This window comes from Eschscholzia californica, unplaced genomic scaffold (assembly GCF_041429995.1).
Source record: "Eschscholzia californica isolate CP2 unplaced genomic scaffold, dmEscCali1.0.p SCAF_4, whole genome shotgun sequence".
Taxonomy (NCBI): Eukaryota; Viridiplantae; Streptophyta; class Magnoliopsida; order Ranunculales; family Papaveraceae; genus Eschscholzia; species Eschscholzia californica.
In genome coordinates, this window is record NW_028238461.1 from 1,339,225 (window position 1) to 1,356,006 (window position 16,782).

The window sequence follows — 16,782 nt, forward strand, 5'->3', positions numbered from 1 at the left end:
ATTGCATTGGAGATGCTCTTAGATGTGATAGAGGAAATATGAATATTGAGTTTTCCTCATAGATGAATGGGTATTGGGTTCTAAAGATTGGAAGGAATCTTTTCGAATGTGACACAAAATGCACATAATTTTAGTGAGTCAGCGGTGATTTTTCAAATGTGAAACACGAAATTCACATTATATTGTATACTCTTTTCTATTTTATAAGATTTACAACCCCTGACGTGGTAAAGTAATAAAATAAATTATTAAAGTCCAGGCTGCTATTTCTTTATTTTTTTGGTCCAGACCTCTCTCTCTTTCTCCATTTAGAAAAACTTCAATTGTGTCTGTCCTTCCTCTTTACTCAAAGATGGAGTACTCATCAAGAAAACTTGATCTATGTCAACTGAGTAATGAAATTATAAAAAAAAAAAAAAAAAAAAACACATTAAAATAAAGAACTGAATTATTAACATATTAAACAACTTTGTGGATCGAACTCCTTATATGAAAGAGGTATATCAATAAAAATTTTAAAAAATATTAGAGGTACATATTGAGAGAAGCAAGATCGAAATGTTTCCGTTATTCCATTTAAAATTGGTTTCTTTCACGGAAAGAGAAAGAGTAGGTGATAGAGAATTGTATTAGTAGCATTGACCTTTTCTTTATGCATTTTCCTTTATTTGGACTTTGGACGAAATATTTAAAATTTTGTTTCTATAGTTGTAAGATTTTCAATCGTCCACTTGATAAAAGAAATGATTCCAACAGAAAGTATTTCTATCCAAATCCTTCCCTCTATTTTTCTTTAATGAAGAACATACGAACGTATAAACATGATATAGGGAGTAAATACTTTCCATCGCCCCAAATACCATGTCCAATAGAAGGAGTACTTTGCAAACTAGTTGGATGCTTCAAAGACTATGAGAACAAAGAGAGTAAAATATGTCATCTTCCATCAATACAAATCACAAATATTTTATTTGATGAATCATATATATTGAACAAAAACCACCTATTACTGTGTGGTCAAGGGTGGGCTCATCTCATATGAAAATTAATTTTAGCTTTTTCAATTAAAAAAAAAAAAAGCAAAAGAGAACAAAATTCTTACAAAAAAAAAAAAGCCATCTTGAGTGTCTCCTTTCTCACTTCTCAGCCATTCTTTACAAGAAGAGGAAGGACAAACCAAAACAACTACTTTTTTCTAGTTGAGAATATATCTAAGGAGGGGGAATGAGAGAACACAACAAAAACCTAATTTTTCTGTCTTCTTTTGTGGAATAAAAAGTTGGCCTTTTTCTCTTCCTTTTTCTAACCTTCTTAGATCTGATTTTTTTTCTCTCTCTTCACAGTTCACAATATAAATCACTTGGGTTCCAATTTGTCAAGATTTTATATCACCTTGATTAGGCTTCTCTCATTTAGTCAAGCTATCCAAATGATCCATTTAATCCATGAGGATATATTTAGGTAGGTAGAATAATTTGATTTCCCATGAGGATGATTGCATTATTAAACATTATAACATGAGAAACCAAATTTCTCAAAAAAAAAAGAAAACATGAGATACCAAAGAAGTAGGTGTAATTGGAGTGTAAGATTTATGCACATATAACTTTTTTCCTTTTTGTTAAAGCACGAGACCCTCATTCAAAAGCTAGTCATCATTTACAACCAGAACTATATTGTTTCAATAAATTCTCAACAAAAAAAAAATATATTGTTTCGATAAATCATAAATTTCTACCTCAAGTGAAAATCAAATGTGTGATTTCCAATCTTTCGGAGTAGATTTACTACAGTTACACAATAAACCTAAAGTGCAACTAACTTTTGCCTCAAAGAAAAGTTCTAAAATAATGTCTAATTCGATGATAAGTGTTGCTAAGGACATTGGAGTGAAGTATTTTTTTTCTTTTGAGTAATCACTAGAGTAAAGTGTTATAAGCGGTCAGACAGATCTTTTCACTTGGGGCAATCAACTTTGACCAGAAGATTTTATTGGAGCAACTCCAACTCAAGACTGACTTGGGACTAAAAACCCGCCTTTTCAACCCAAAGTTAAATGTCTCAGTTCTGCCTTAAAAATAAACTCCGACTCAAGAGGGGCTTAAGACTAAAATTTGTCTTGTGGGAAAACACGTGTATGGTTTTTTGTGGATGTGCAAAAAATGTGTGTGATCTTTTGTATGTGCGAAACACGTGTGTGAAATATTTTCGAAATAATTTAAAAAAAAAAACTTAAAAAAAACAGAAACAAAAAACTCATTGGACGTAAAAAAAACTAATTAGATAGTAAAAAAAAATAAAACCTAATTACATTTTTTTAAGAAAAAAAAAATATAGTCATTGGAGCACATCCAACGACCATGATTTAATGTTTACATGACCGTTAGGGACTCCCAACGGTCATGTGAAGTGCCTTCAGTTGACTCAATATGTCGAGGCGACTGAAGGCACTCTTAGAGTTGAGCCTAAGCTCAACCCCAAGAGGTTGAGATTGAAGCAGAGAACAAGCCTAAAATTCAAATTTTGGGCGGGTGGCGCCTACCATTGGTGATGGCTTTAGGACTCTGAAATCTTTTTGCCTTCGGACTGTCTAACTGGCTAACCAGAGAGCGTGCTTATTGTCTAACCGGGGTTAGTCTAGCAACTTGCTTATGTTATTAGACTGCCCAGTCCTATACAATTCAGAAAATTGTTTCTAGTTATGTTTTTTTTTTTTCCTGCAGAAATTGTTTCTAGTTGTTCTCGTCTATACTACTCATAAATCACTATAAAACCACACGAAATCAACCCAAAATTATTAAGAAACATTTTTTGCAAATTTCACCACTTTAAAAACCATTTAAACACTAGGTTTCAGGATAAAATAATCAAATATATTACTCCCTCCGTCCCATTTTGTTTGGTTGTTATTCATTTTATTGATGTCTCAAAATATTTGTTAATTTTTCTTTTATAACATTCATTAAAATAATAAAATGATGGGAATTCCAAAATTACCCTTTACTTTCAATATCAATAAAAGGTTCTAATTGGTTCTACACTTCTACCAATGATATATTTAGTGAAATACTCTATATTAAATGAAGGTAGTTTTGGAAATTGTATCTTTTTTGTCAGTAATAAATAAGGTCTTCTTAATAAGTTGAATTTCCCAAAACTACAAACAAAACAAGACGGAGAGAGTAAGATTTTTAGAAAAGATCTTTAACAAAAACAATCATTTGAAGTCTTTCCTCCGTCTATTTCTTTAAACAACAAAATATAAACGGTAGCGATATTAAAACATGAAAAAATTTAGGAATGTTATTGAAATCTAGGAATTATGTAGAGATCTTAGATGAAAATCAAACTAAAAATGAAAGACAGAAGAAAGAAAAAAAAAAAAGAGAAACCCCCAAGGGGCATTCGATGCTTCCAACCCCCTAAAAGTACCACTTGAATTGGCGAACAACTGAACCGTTAGGACCTTTTTCAACCCCAGGATGTGATGACATCGAGGTGACAAACGACTTTGTTGAGCTCGTAATGCCATTGTCATAAAGGAAAAGATTTTCTTTTTACCGAAGCGGAGAAACGAACAACAACGCAACGACTAAAACTCGTGTCGGAAGAGTTTTTGAGTGTGAACTGCCGCTCATGCCGTGTCAAGGACTCGCAACTTTCGAGACCTCCAACTGCCCGAATAACCGTAGCAGACCCTCCCTTCGTTGGTAGCACGATTCGTTGGCCCAACAACTGCTTGGCTAACGGCCAGTTGGTTGGTTGGTTAAGTCCAAAGTACGTGAGATGATGGTAATTATAGTGCTTATTTAATTTTATGCATTTGTTCGTGACGTTTAGGACTATTGGATACCATGTCAAAATTCGTCTAGGTGCATTTAGCATCGACCTTCAATTATTGAAAGAGCAAAGTAAAAAATCTAAGGGCTATTAAGCGGCTTAAATACCTTGCCAGAACTCAACCCTTAGATATGGGTTTGGTGAAATCCACACGGCAGAACCCCAGGGCCTATTAAAACTGCAGAAATTACAAGGACTTGATCATACACAGACACACAATCTAGAGAGAGAAAGACACAGAGTTTGAAGAAGAAGAAGAAGAAGAAGATTTTAGAGAGAGAAACAAAAAGAAGAAGGGGAAGATAAACAAAGTGGGGGGCTTATGAATTCAAGATACTTACCATCATCTTTTAGCTTTCTTCTTCAAAAATTTATATTTTTGCTGTTGTTTTTAGATTATTTAATCTAATTTTCCCCACTTGAAGATTATATATATTTTGATTTTCTGTGTCTAATTGGAACCTTCACATAGAAGAAGGCAAAATCTAGGGTTTTTTAAAACTTGGGTATTGAAGAGAATAAGTAATTGGTTTCTAAGAAAGCTTCAGTTTTTACCTAAATCAGAGAAAAAAAAAGAATTAGGTCAACTTATTATTTAACTTTTGATTTGTAAGATTTGCTTTTAAAGATGGAATATTTATTATGATTTTGTTTTCTAATGTTAAAAAAAAAAGTGTTTCTTTCTTTTCATTTTTCAGGTTTTCTTTTGGCGTTTTAGCTTTTTGTGTTTGTGGTTAAGAACAGTTTATTATCTTTAGTTCATTGAATTCAATCTCAACTGCTCCTCCTCCCCAAGTTGAATTAACCCTTTTTGTTTCTCTCTCTCTAAGTTTTGATTTCCCTAATTGGTACTGAAATTCTTCAAATTTTGTATTCAAACTCAGAATTAATTGATCCCAAATTAGGGCAAATTTTATAGGGCAAAAATGGCTTTAGCCTTTACTCATTTGTCTTGGTGGTTGAGAGGTGGAAAAGAACATGAACCCACTAATATTTCAACTGGTTCTTCTTCAAATTCAAACTCATCCATGGAATTAAACATGGGTATGAGAGAAAATGAAACTTTGAGGGTTTCTTCTGTGAAAATGAACTCAACTTCAAGAAGAACAAAGAAGAAATGGCAAAGTAGAGAAGAAAGAAGAATTGATAAAGAATATGATTTGGTTTTAGTTCCATCTGATGGTGGGTGTTTATCAGGATCAGAATCAGATGATTCTGATTATTCAATTGGTTGGATGGAACCACATGCCCCTGATTTCTTAAGTGATGATGAATCTGAGAGTAGTTTTGCAGTTTTGGTACCTTGTTATGGGCATTCTCCACAAACAGAGATTGTTGATAGTACTTCAAGGAACAACAGAATTTTGGGTGCCATTGTTGAGCTTACTGATGAATACTCAGCTGGTAAGATCCCAAAAGAATTCAACCTTTTATTAGTTCTTAATAGTACTCACTTGTGATTTTAGTTTCTTGTTTGTGGTTTTGAATTCTTAATTGATGAAATTTGATTGAATGGTTTAGGGTAAAATGAAATATTTCTAATTCTCATTTAGAAATTGAATTGTTAAATGGCAAGGGTGAGTGATGTGATATCTCTAGACATAGATTGGGAGAGTGTCTTGAAGCCTGAGCGGCTCGCGCATCGTAGTAAGTGTCGAAACCTTTTGGCCGGCCCATGGAGCCTCCGCCTGTACTCATTGCGATTGGGCCTCGGTGTCTATACAGGGGCGGCCCGTGACCAAAGCCACCAAAGCGGTCGATTTGGGCCCCAAATAATCAAGGGCCTCATGTTTCCTATTTCATATGTAAATTTCGTAAAACAAATTATACTTTGACCAATTTCAAACATAATTTAAGACGTAGCGTAGTGATAAAGAGTTTAGATCTTGGATAAAAGGTCAACGGTTCGACTCCTACCCTTTGCATTGTTTAAATTTTATTTAATTTTTTCTAATATCCATTGTATGGGGCCCCAATTTTTAATTTCGCTTGGGGCCTCAGATATACTTGGGCCGACCCTGTGTCTATAGGTGTGAGCGCATAGTAAGTGTCGGTAACTGCTAACTGCTATAGGTGTGAGCTCAAGCTCGTAGTAAATGTTGAGGCCTTTTGGCTGCGCCCATGGAGCCTCCGCCTGTACTCATTGCAATAAGGGCTCAGTGTCTAAAGCAGGAACAATATCTATAACTGCTATAGGTGCAAGCTTAAGCTCGTAGTAAGTGTCGAGGCCTTTTGGCTGGGCTCACGAAGCCTCCGACAATACTCATTGCGACTAGGCCTCACTGTCTAAATGGGAACAATATCGATAACTGCTATGGTGTGAGCTCAAGCTTGTAGTAAGTGTCGAGGCCTTTTGGCTGGGGATCTAGGAGCCTCCATTAGTAGTCATTGCGATTGGGCTTCGGTGTCTAAAGTGGAAACAATATCAATAACTGCTTTAGGCGCGGTCGTCACAATTATGAATATGTAAATGGATATTTATGTCATAGTTTATCTGAAATATTTGAAGTACTTGATTAGGACAAAGATTCGATGTTATCTTTGGGTCATACAAAATTAGGGACAAATCATCCAACTTGTAGTTCTTACTTTTACGTCATCTCATCTTTCTCTTGTTCTAGAGTTGTTCATTGTCTGAAAATAGATAATCTCTTTTTCTTTACTAGTATCTTAACCAAAAAAAGAAGAAAAGCACTTTGTGGTCCTAATGGATTTTAACAATTTTTATGTGTATATAAAGTTTTCTTTTCTTTCCTATTTAGAATATCAATCAACATGTCGAATGCGCGTAAATGGTTCCCTTATTTCGATATGAGGATAAGAAAGAAATGAATTCACAGAACAAAATCCATGTGTACATTAAGCGCCTTGACATAATTCTCTTAGCCCGAAACCGAAAAACTTAGCTCCGATTTCATTATTGTGCAGAGAGTAAGAAGTTCATGGAACAGTGGCTTACCTCTATCCAGAACAGCTGAGACTTGGATCAGCAAGAACTTCACTGTCTTTATAGTTCCGTTTATCGTGTGTGAGTAGACGTGTTACTCTCTCTCTCTGTTTCTATATATATGTTTGTGGTGTTCATAAGTGGGAGTGAATAAAGGAAGGGTGAAAATGAAGCAGCTACAAGTGAAAGGACTTAAGAAAGAAGGATGAGAATCACACTGCTTAAGAGAACCCTAGTTTTTTGATGAATGAGTGAAGAAGAGTAGAAGACAGATCAAAACTTTTGATTATTCAAAATCTTCTACTAAAACTTAGTGTATATATTTCTCTTGTATATATGGAAGAAAACTTGCTGAAAATATCTATCTACCGAAAAAGAAAAGAAAAGAAAGAAAGCAAGCTCAACTTTGTAAATTATGGAACTCGCTTATCATGTAAATACAAATTTCTCTTGTTTGTAACTTGGGTATTTGCCTATGTTTTCTTTTTAATGTTTCCCCACTCAAATACTCTTTGGTTTTTACAACCAAGCTACTTGGCCGGACAAAAGGTGGCGCCATTGGGAGCCAAATTTGCACATGATGCCAGCAAGTTAGTCTAGATGGGCCATTCGGGTTTCTTTTGGTTAGGCTAAATAGTATTTCTGATTTTCTGTACTTTCTTTAGTTGATGTTTTCCATTGCTATTTTAGGTTTGAAATTTGATACGAGAAGTGAAATGATTATTATTAATATTTGCTTTAGATGATGTTTTTCTTTTATATTTTAGGCTTGAAATCTGATTCGCGATGTAGATAGACTATAGTCACATTTCAAAAATGTTTGTCTCATGATTTAGCTGTTTGAGATAACATGAAACTGTTATGGTCTTGACCATAACTAGTTAGAATCATGTATGTCAAACTTAGGCAATGAAATTGGAACAACAAGAACCACCATCAAAATATCAATGTAGATGAAGAAATAAACTCTCATTTCAAAAATCAAGGTGGAGTATTTGACATAGAAGAAATTGTTATGGTCTTGACCATAACTAGTTAGAATCATGTTAAGTTTGTGGTCATCTAACTCAACACGAATTGGCAATGAGTGGAGAGGACCTATACATTATATCTTTGGTGGCTAGTTACCCCTTCTCCTATGTGAGACTATTCTCACACGACCCTTAACGTGTGTCGTGGTTAGCCTAACACGTGTTTTTTTTGTTGCGGGTAACGTGGAGCAAGTGCGTCTTTTAAGTCTATCACGTGTGCCTTTTGAGCCTATCGCATGGCCCTTCACGTGTGGCGTGGTTAGCCTAACACGCATTTTTTTCGGATGACGTGGAGCACACGTGTCTTTTAAGCCTATTAATTGTTTGCCTACCCCCGATACCATGTTAAGTTTGTGGTCATCCAGCTCAAAACTAATTTGCAATAAGTGGAGAGGACATATATATTATATTCTTGGTTGCTAGTTACTCCTTCCCTCACTATTTTCACAGTATTCAAGTTGGTCTCTAGAATTGCTTTCTTTTGAGTATCAACCAGGTAGGGAAGGAAATGTTTCCCCTCACAATCACCACTTAAAGGTGATAGGTGGGGTTGTAAAACAAGATAATTCAAGGCAATGGCCACTTATGTTCCCTAACTTTTACTCATTTTGGAGTCCCATGAACAAATAAATGGGGTTTTGGGGAGGTCTAAGTTCCAAATATTGGGACCAAAGGGAGAGAAGCAAACGGTCGAGAGAAAATAAATAAATAAAAGGTTACAGAGAGAATGGGCGAGACAATAAAGAGAGTAAACGAAAGAGTGATCGGTTGAAATAATGACAACATGACTGAAGAAACCACCAATCCAGCAGAAGACGTCAGATCTTTCACTTTCCATCTAAACTAATTATAAGATCCAACCTTGAAAACCAAAAAGAAAGGAGGAGTCGAAGTGAAGGTATTTTTCGAGAATACACAAAGCACTTCAACGGATTATAAATTTTTTTTTGATGAGATATCAGCCGATTATAATTAGAAAAGATGGTTGAATTTGCAAAAAATCTAAAGATAACTTGTATTAGTAATAAAATGAAAATTAAAAGACACTCGTCACCTTTTCTTGTTGTTATTCTAATCAACTTAAAAATCTCTTCTTATTTGTGTGAAAAAAAATATAAACAAGAAATTAGGGGTGACAAGTGGAAGCCTAACAGAAGAGAACCCTAATAAAAATAAATGTAAACAGGGTGGTTGTCCATATATTCCGGCCGATTTCAACTCTCCTCCATAAGGGGAGTTAAGAAATTTAATTACCTTCCTAATTTTGAACCAAAATATGACTTAATTCTTCATACTTGTTTCTTTCTGTTTTTCTAATCATGGTTTCTTATTAGATTACTACTACTACTACCCTTGTTTCTCTCTCATCATCATCATCATCATCTTTATAGATTCAATCGGCTCTGTTTTTGTATAAACAGAAACAGAGGAAAACAGAGAGATTATATAATATGTTGCAGAGAGCTGCAAGTAATGCTTATTCATGGTGGTGGGCAAGTCATATCAGAACCAAACAATCAAAATGGCTCGAACAGCACTTACAAGGTATTATAACATTTTGATCTTTATACATTGGTTTTTTCTTCTTTCTTGAATATATTCTAGTTTCTTTTTACACATTTTCATTTGAATTAATGGGTTCTTTTTTATTGTTTAAGATTAAAATTATGGGTTAAGTTAATTTAGATTTGGTTTAATGGTAGTCCAATAAATAAACAATTGGGAATGAGTTTGAATTATACAAATACTAACTCTTTAGAGGGATTCATATAAATTGAAGAGAAATCAAATGAGAGATCCAAATATCAAATACCCATTTTTTTTCCTTTCCAAAGCAATTCATATAAACCCTAGCATTTTGGTATTTTAGAAAACCTTAATTAGTGGATAAATAGCATTAATCTCCATTTTTGTAAGGTAAAAGAAAACAACATTGTGGTCTATCCTCATTCCATTGACCTCCTTGATTTTAAATGTACAGTCTTTATGTCTGTACATTTTCTTACAAACCAATGTGGAGATGTGACTTCGTGCGGCTAATCTCGAGATTGAAAACAAGATCAGATCCAATGGTGGTTATGATTTCACCTAAGGACCCGGTTTTCCTTTTTTTTCAATTGTCTTTTCTGACATGTCTTATCAGTTGTTACATATTGATCCCTCTACCATGTTAACATGGACCAAGATAAAAAAGAAATTCTAAGTCGGGTAAGACACGAGCCAGATTTTAGAATATTTGTTTTGTCTGACCCAGCTGACTAGTTGAATATGTTGATTTTGGGTCTTTTTTAGCGAGAGGATTCAAATTTAGACAAGTCCCACAATTCAGGTTCAACAATGAGAAAAAGCCCTAAAAGTGACTTATATTAAACTTGTCCAATCACAACCATAATAGTGATTCCAACTTGTTTCTCATTGTTTTGATTTTCCTTTTGTTCTCTAATCTTGAGGTTTACTAACTCATTGATGTTTTGGATATCACAGATATGGAAGAAAAAGTGAAATCCACTTTAGATCTCCTACAAGATGAAGGAGACTCATTTGCTAAAAGAGCAGAATTTTACTACAGGAAAAGACCAGAACTAATAAATTTCGTAGAAGAATCGCTTCGAGCATATAAAGCATTAGCTGAGAGATATAATCACATTTCAGGAGAATTACAAAATGCAAACAATACAATTGCTACTGTTTTTCCTGAACAAGTTCAGTTTATGGAAGAAGACGACGAAGATAATTCTTCTCCAAGACCTCGACCTGTCTTAAACCCTAATAAACTCGTCGAAAAACCTCCGCCCGAACCACCAAAACCTAACATACCCAAAGTCCCAAAGATCCCAAAGAAAGATGTGAAAGGTCTCTTAACATTGCCTACAAAGAATATACAAGCTAAAAGTACTCCATCTATATCGACTCCCGTCACTAGTTCTAGGATATCAATAGCTGAGGCACTTTCAGAGATTGATAAACTTCAGAAAGGGATTTTAGCTTTACAGACTGAGAAGGAATTTGTTAAAGGTTCGTACGAGAGTTCACTAGCAAAGTATTGCGAAATTGAGAAGCAGATAGAAGAAATGCAAGATGAGGTTTGCAGTTTACAAGAAGAATTTAGTGTCAATACCTTTATCGAGGACGATGAAGCTCGAAGTTTAATGGCAGCTACTGCTTTGAAATCATGTCATGAGAGTTTAATTCAATTGCTAGAGAAACAAGAAAGTTCGGCCGATGAGGCAAGAATAGAGTTGCTGAGGCTTCAAGAAGCAAAAAAGAAGTTCGAAACTCTGAAATCCAAGTTTCTTCCCAATACGAAAGATCAACAACTAATGACTAAGAAAGAAGACACTGAAACTAATGATTCGGGTTTGGAACACACGGAGAAAGAGGTTGAGAAGTCAAAAGCGGAAAGAGACTCAATTTGCGAGAAGATCAAGGAGCATTTTGAAACGGATCATGAATCGTCTCTTACTGTGACAGAACTTGCTGAGAAGATTGATGGACTTGTAACTAAAATTATTAGTCTGGAAGGTGCAGTTTCGTCTCAGAATGCTCTTATAAAGAGATTAAGATCTGAAACAACAGAGGTTCATACGAACTTACATCAATTGGAAGATGAAAAATCGACTATTATTCATGACTCAAATGCTTTGACTGAAAAGCTAAAGAAATTAGAGGTGGATCTCCATGGAATTCATGATCTGAATAAGAATGTTGAAGATCAAAATAATAACCTTCAAACTTACTTCACTGAAGCTCGATGTCACATTGATCACTTAACTGAGAAATTAAAGAATGTGAGGCCTGATGATGAGGAAGAGGAAGAAGACGAAGAAGAGGATGATGCAGATGAAGAAGAGGAAGATGCAGATGAAGAAGAGGAAGACGAAGACGAAGAGGAAGTCGAAATCCCAAAAGACTCAGTTCAAATAGAACGAACCATTTCTCTCAATGGGAAATCACCTCTAGATGTTGAATTTCCTTCGGTTGTTGAATCACATACCGAGGTAGCAGAAGTAAAAGAAACAGGGATTTCAGATGATGATTTGGTGAAGATGAAGGCGACGGAAACAGAAAATGTGGGTAATATCAGTCATGGTGCAAAAAAACCTGAAGAGACCCACGAAAAATCCAATATCACAGACGCTCTTAATGTTTTAAAACCCGAAAATCACGAGAACCCAAGCAAGATAGACGAAGTAGATAATAAAGATTCATCAGAAACAAGAAATATTGATCTTATTGATGAATCCAGTGAGCAAGACAAGAACCAAGAACCAGAAGTAGACTGGAAGAAGTTATATTTACATGGATTAGAAGACAGGGAAAAAATTCTATTAGATCAATATACTTCGATTCTTCGGAATTTCAAGGACGCGAAGAAGATGAACACTGAACTTGAAAAGAAAAATAGAGAAGCTCTTCTTGAAAGAATAGTACAGATAAGAGATTTAAAGAATGCTAATGCCACAAAAGATGAGGAAATTCGATGTCTACGTCAGAAATTAAATATTATACAAGGTTTTGAAGGAAATGCCGATACTTACATGGCAGAAAACGAAGGATCTGAGAAGAAATTATCTCATGACAACACAGAAGAAGAATTGAAGAGTTCAGAACAAAATGACGAAGCCACGACAAGAACGGAAGAATCATCCGAAACCAAAACTGCAGAAACTCCTGCACAGAAACAAGAAGAAGAGATCAAGACAGTTGTTGTTGATGAACCTCAAGTAGTTTCACCTCTCGAAGGAAAATTCAGAACAGACATCGACGAACTTTTAGAAGAAAATCTCGAGTTTTGGTTAAGGTTTAGCACATCATTCCATCAGATTCAAAAATTCCAAACGTCTATCGAAGATCTACAGGGTGAGATTTCAAAACTGAAAGAAAAGAAGCAAGAAAGTAGTTCTAAAGATGGTAGTTCAAAAGAAGGTCACTCGGGTCACGGAAGTCATCGATCGAGTAGGTCTTTAAAATCAGATGCTCGACCGATCTATAAACACTTGAGAGAGATACAAACAGAATTAACAGTCTGGTTAGAAAAGGGTGTATTGCTGAAAGAAGAACTTCAATGTCGATTCTCAAATTTATGTGACATACAAGAAGAGATATCAAAAGTATTGAGTGTGAGTGGGAAAACCGACGGAAATATTGAGTTAACTAATGTTCAAGCAGCGAAATTCCAAGGCGAAATTTTGAACATGAAACAAGAAAACAACAAAGTTGCAGATGAATTACAAGCTGGGTTAGATCATGTTAATAGCTTGAACTTAGAAATAGAGAAGACATTATCGAAGTTGAACGATGAATATAAGTTGGGAGCATCAAGTAAGAGTCAATCAAAGAACTCAGGAAGTAGTAGTAATCCTCGAATTCCTTTACGCTCTTTCCTCTTTGGGAGTAAACCAAAGAGTAAGAAATCGTCGATGTTCTTGTGCATCAACCCAGCACTTCATAAACACCATCACAGTGGCGATTTGGCCGATAAACTCCCACCATAATATTAATATCAGTTCGAGTTTCGAAGGTGGGTTAACTGATTTCTTTTTTGTTCTTGTTCATGATATATGTATACTTATAAGTAAAACCTTAAATTAAAGGTTCTCTTATTTTATAAACCCTAGATTTTCATATTCATTTGACTATGTAAAAGGATTAGATTCATAACAAAATCATGTTGAATTTCAAGTTATTTGCTGAACTTTCCATCAAATCTTATAAAATTATCATTACCCATTACAGATTTATCTAAATTTGAGAAGTTTAACAGATCAGATTACAAAAGTTATGATATTTAACATGAAAATGAACAAAGAAGCATGATATTATGAGGTAACCCTAATCCCTAAAACCCAAATATTCATTACAACAAGATTACCTCTTCAAGCAAAGCGGCGTCATCGTCCCCAACCAAACCCTAACTCGTTTACCTCTATTATCGAACTCAAGTTCAAAATTTCCCGCCATCTAATCTAGTTTTTGTCAAAAAAGCAACCATACTAAAAAAGCCAGAAAAAATGGGCCGATACAGGCCAAAAGCCCGCCTGGCCGGCTCTCATCGGATGGGCTATTTCTCTCTCACCAGGGGTCCAGGGCCGTCCACTGCAAGCCTGACACTTCGGCTTTCGGCCTCTAGTCGGTCTATTTTTTCGGATTGTTTAGCATTTTTTTCTTAAAAATTGATAAGACGGGCCGAAAGAGTAGTCTAAAATCAACCAAAAACGGTCATCTACGGTCAGGATCTGGGGCATTCAAAAAGTGAGATGTTGATCAGATAATACGAGATGTTAGATCTAATTTTGGTTGATTCGGGCCACTCAAGATGAAGACTCTTCATTATTAAGTGATTGCCCTTGTGTGTCAGATATCTCTAGAGTCTTTTATATTCTTGCTTAAAGAGGATCGTTTGACATAAAGAAATTTAGATGGTGCAATAAATTATGTCACATGAATATGCCGTGACAATGGCATCATATACCTCTTAGTTACAACTTTGAGTTCACAATGTCTTAACAAAGAAGAGTAATGTCAGGGAACAAGAAAAACTAGGCACACTCTAGATAGAAATCCTATGTGGCTTGTCGTAAGTCGCGCCTCTGTAGATCAGAATCTTGGAGAACACGAATCATGGCTAAACACATAAGATTTCTGCTGAGAGTTTGTCCGGATTTTCTTCTTCCCTAGCATTTTTCAACAAAGAATCATAAACTCCTCAAGGAAGGTTAATCTTGGTGAATAATTTTAAAACATACAAACACACACTACTTGGATGAATTCTGTAAACAATCCCATTATTTATCTCTTCACACAATACTCCATTCTTTTTCAAGCTCTTCTTTCAGTTTTCTGCCTTGGTTTTCCTGCAAAGTTACATTAATAGTCCTTCCTCTTCGATTGTTTCCGTCGACATTTTCTTCAGGTCCTGGAAGCACCAAAACAACTCCTTCATTGCTAACTTCATGGACAGTGTAATTTGCGAAAACGGGCTTTTGTCCGTTCATCTCTAACCCGTAAAGCTCGAGTCCTTCTAAATCTACAAATGTAAGATTTGCACCATAGACAGAATAATCCGATAACCCATCGTCTTTGTTCATCTTTTCTTCAATCAAGCTGTTCTCTTCCTTTGATTTTTCGACAACTAGAGTTGCTAATTCGGATAGTTCAGCTTCAACTATGGAGAAATCTGCTTTAACAACACTTAAAATCTGATTATTGCTCACTGTCTTGCCTTCTTTGTTATAAGAATCATTTCTACAAAATGTCACAGTTCTTGGTTCTCCGTCTTGTTGAACTTTCGCTATACATTTCCAAATCATAGCTGAGAGAGCTTCAAATGTTGGAATTGATGGTATCTTTGATTTCAAATGATCTAATTGTGAAGCTGTGATTTGGAAACAATATGTTTCCATTTTGTAGTTATTGGCAACTACCCAATGATCTCCTACAGGTTCAACCTTTCTAACAGAGACTGGTTCGTCTTCTTCTTCTTCAAAACTTGAAGATTTTTTTATTTGAGCTTTCATTGTTTGGGTATCTGATTTTGGTAGTTCTAGTGACTTTGTTGAATAATTTCCAGATACCCATTGTCCCCATATGTTCATGAAATTTGTAGCAGCAAATGAATCGCCGAGTACGTGTGCCCAGCTGATTCCAACTGATAATCCTCCACATTTTAACCAAGTAAACTGATGAACAATGAAAACAATTGCAAAAAGAGTAAGATCTTTAGCTCTGAAACTTAAAAAAAATGTAGTTTTCTATTGTCTGAATCATATGAATCTGACTCGATTCAGTCTGACTTGTCTGACTCATCTAACTCTGACTTGTGTTGAATCTAAGTCATCTAAGTCTAACTTGTTTCGTTCAAGGGCAAAATAGTCATTTAAAGTTATTTCAGACGGTTGGTTGTTAACTTTGACTTAATTTATGTGTAACTCATCATACCCACGAATCAGATAAAAATAAGCACTCTGAAATTTGACTCAAGTTCATTTAGATCTCAAGTTAAATTTTAATCTGAACTTGAAGAAAACCAAAACACTGCCGAAAGTGTAAGAAACACCAATGAACAAATACATACCTGTATAAAAACCAAAGGAGAGTAACCCAATTCAGGACCAAGAACTTGATTAAAAACCAAAAGATTATGAAGTGCCTTCATCTCTAGCCATTCATCAACTGTTTTATCGCTTTGACCTTCGATAATTCTAACACCACTATCATTACATTTAATAAACGGTCTCCCTGTCTCCGATATTCTTCGAATCCTACCCGAAATATCATTACAAACACCTAACAATCCAAACATAGGTTCTTTAAAAGTTGTATTTTTTAGATCTTGAACTGCACTTTTTCTAAAAAAGTATACACCTCTAATATAATGAAGTTTCATTACTAAATCTTTCCAAGTAAGTTCTTTTACCATGTTTTCTTCTGTCATTTTCGCCGGTACTACCGACGACAACCTCTTGTTGTATACAAGATTTTCGATTGCGGAAACCATAGTCAAAATAGAGAAACAAACAAACAGACAGACAAAGATACAAAAGAGGGGTGATGGTTGTTGAATAGGTAAAGGATGAAAGAATGAAGCAAGTTTTGAAATATAGTTGGTGGTATAAAAAGATGGGTTGATTGATTGATGAGTTGGTTTCAATATCTTTAATAGACAGTTGAGGAAAGAGATCATTCAATACAGTTGAGATAGGTTTTATGACACAATTGAGGGTAGTTGGATTTTTTTAATGAAGAAAATACAGATGCCTATTTCAAACCATTTGGACACACCTTGGCTGGTTTCTGACTATTTCAACTGTCTATTTACTTCAAAATTTATGAAGCTCTTTTAATTTTGGTAGTGTATCAGGCTATGAAATGTGACCAAGTACTTAAATATCTAGGGTTTCTTAGTGGGTTTGAGAAGTATAATAAAGAAAGAATGGCTTTAAGGTCCAAAAAGAGAGTCATAAT

General features: G+C 35.0%; 3 protein-coding genes across 4 annotated transcripts; 2 read left to right on the forward strand and 1 right to left on the reverse strand.

Annotated features, from left to right (window-relative positions):
* The first annotated feature begins 3,960 nt into the window (after nucleotides 1-3,960).
* On the forward strand, nucleotides 3,961-7,247 carry LOC147541315 (uncharacterized). Of its 2 annotated transcripts, none has more exons than XM_086636270.1 (2): nucleotides 3,961-5,244; nucleotides 6,769-7,247. In XM_086636270.1, the coding sequence occupies exons 1-2, from the start codon at nucleotides 4,767-4,769 to the stop codon at nucleotides 6,816-6,818; spliced, it is 528 nt and encodes a 175-aa protein (XP_086492396.1). In that variant the 5' UTR covers nucleotides 3,961-4,766; the 3' UTR covers nucleotides 6,819-7,247. The 2 variants fall into 2 exon arrangements, 1 of the variants encoding a protein (XP_086492396.1); XR_015223666.1 differs by having other exon boundaries at nucleotides 4,040-5,574; nucleotides 5,842-7,247.
* Nucleotides 7,248-8,740: 1,493 nt separating this feature from the next.
* Nucleotides 8,741-13,504, forward strand: LOC147541316 (protein NETWORKED 2D-like). Its single transcript, XM_086673435.1, has 2 exons — nucleotides 8,741-9,363; nucleotides 10,303-13,504. The coding sequence occupies exons 1-2, from the start codon at nucleotides 9,270-9,272 to the stop codon at nucleotides 13,311-13,313; spliced, it is 3,105 nt and encodes a 1,034-aa protein (XP_086529561.1). The 5' UTR covers nucleotides 8,741-9,269; the 3' UTR covers nucleotides 13,314-13,504.
* A 713-nt stretch (nucleotides 13,505-14,217) lies between these two features.
* LOC147541317 (protein ECERIFERUM 2-like) lies at nucleotides 14,218-16,481 on the reverse strand. Its single transcript, XM_086673436.1, has 2 exons — nucleotides 15,893-16,481; nucleotides 14,218-15,497 (listed from the first exon to the last, which is right to left on the reverse strand). Exons 1-2 carry the CDS (start codon nucleotides 16,313-16,315, stop codon nucleotides 14,616-14,618), a joined length of 1,305 nt encoding a protein of 434 aa, XP_086529562.1. The 5' UTR covers nucleotides 16,316-16,481; the 3' UTR covers nucleotides 14,218-14,615.
* Nucleotides 16,482-16,782: the final 301 nt, after the last annotated feature.

Bases quoted from the DNA above. Each gene is read 5' to 3' on its own strand.
- LOC147541315 (XM_086636270.1), top strand. From the start codon at position 4,767: ATGGCTTTAGCCTTTACTCATTTGTCTTGGTGGTTGAGAGGTGGAAAA. The intron at 5,245-6,768 runs GTAAGATCCCAA...ATTATTGTGCAG, and splicing joins TACTGATGAATACTCAGCTG to AGAGTAAGAAGTTCATGGAA.
- LOC147541316 (XM_086673435.1), top strand. From the start codon at position 9,270: ATGTTGCAGAGAGCTGCAAGTAATGCTTATTCATGGTGGTGGGCAAGT. The intron at 9,364-10,302 runs GTATTATAACAT...TGGATATCACAG, and splicing joins GCTCGAACAGCACTTACAAG to ATATGGAAGAAAAAGTGAAA.
- LOC147541317 (XM_086673436.1), bottom strand. From the start codon at position 16,315: ATGGTTTCCGCAATCGAAAATCTTGTATACAACAAGAGGTTGTCGTCG. The intron at 15,498-15,892 runs GTATGTATTTGT...ATTGTTCATCAG, and splicing joins CTCCTTTGGTTTTTATACAG to TTTACTTGGTTAAAATGTGG.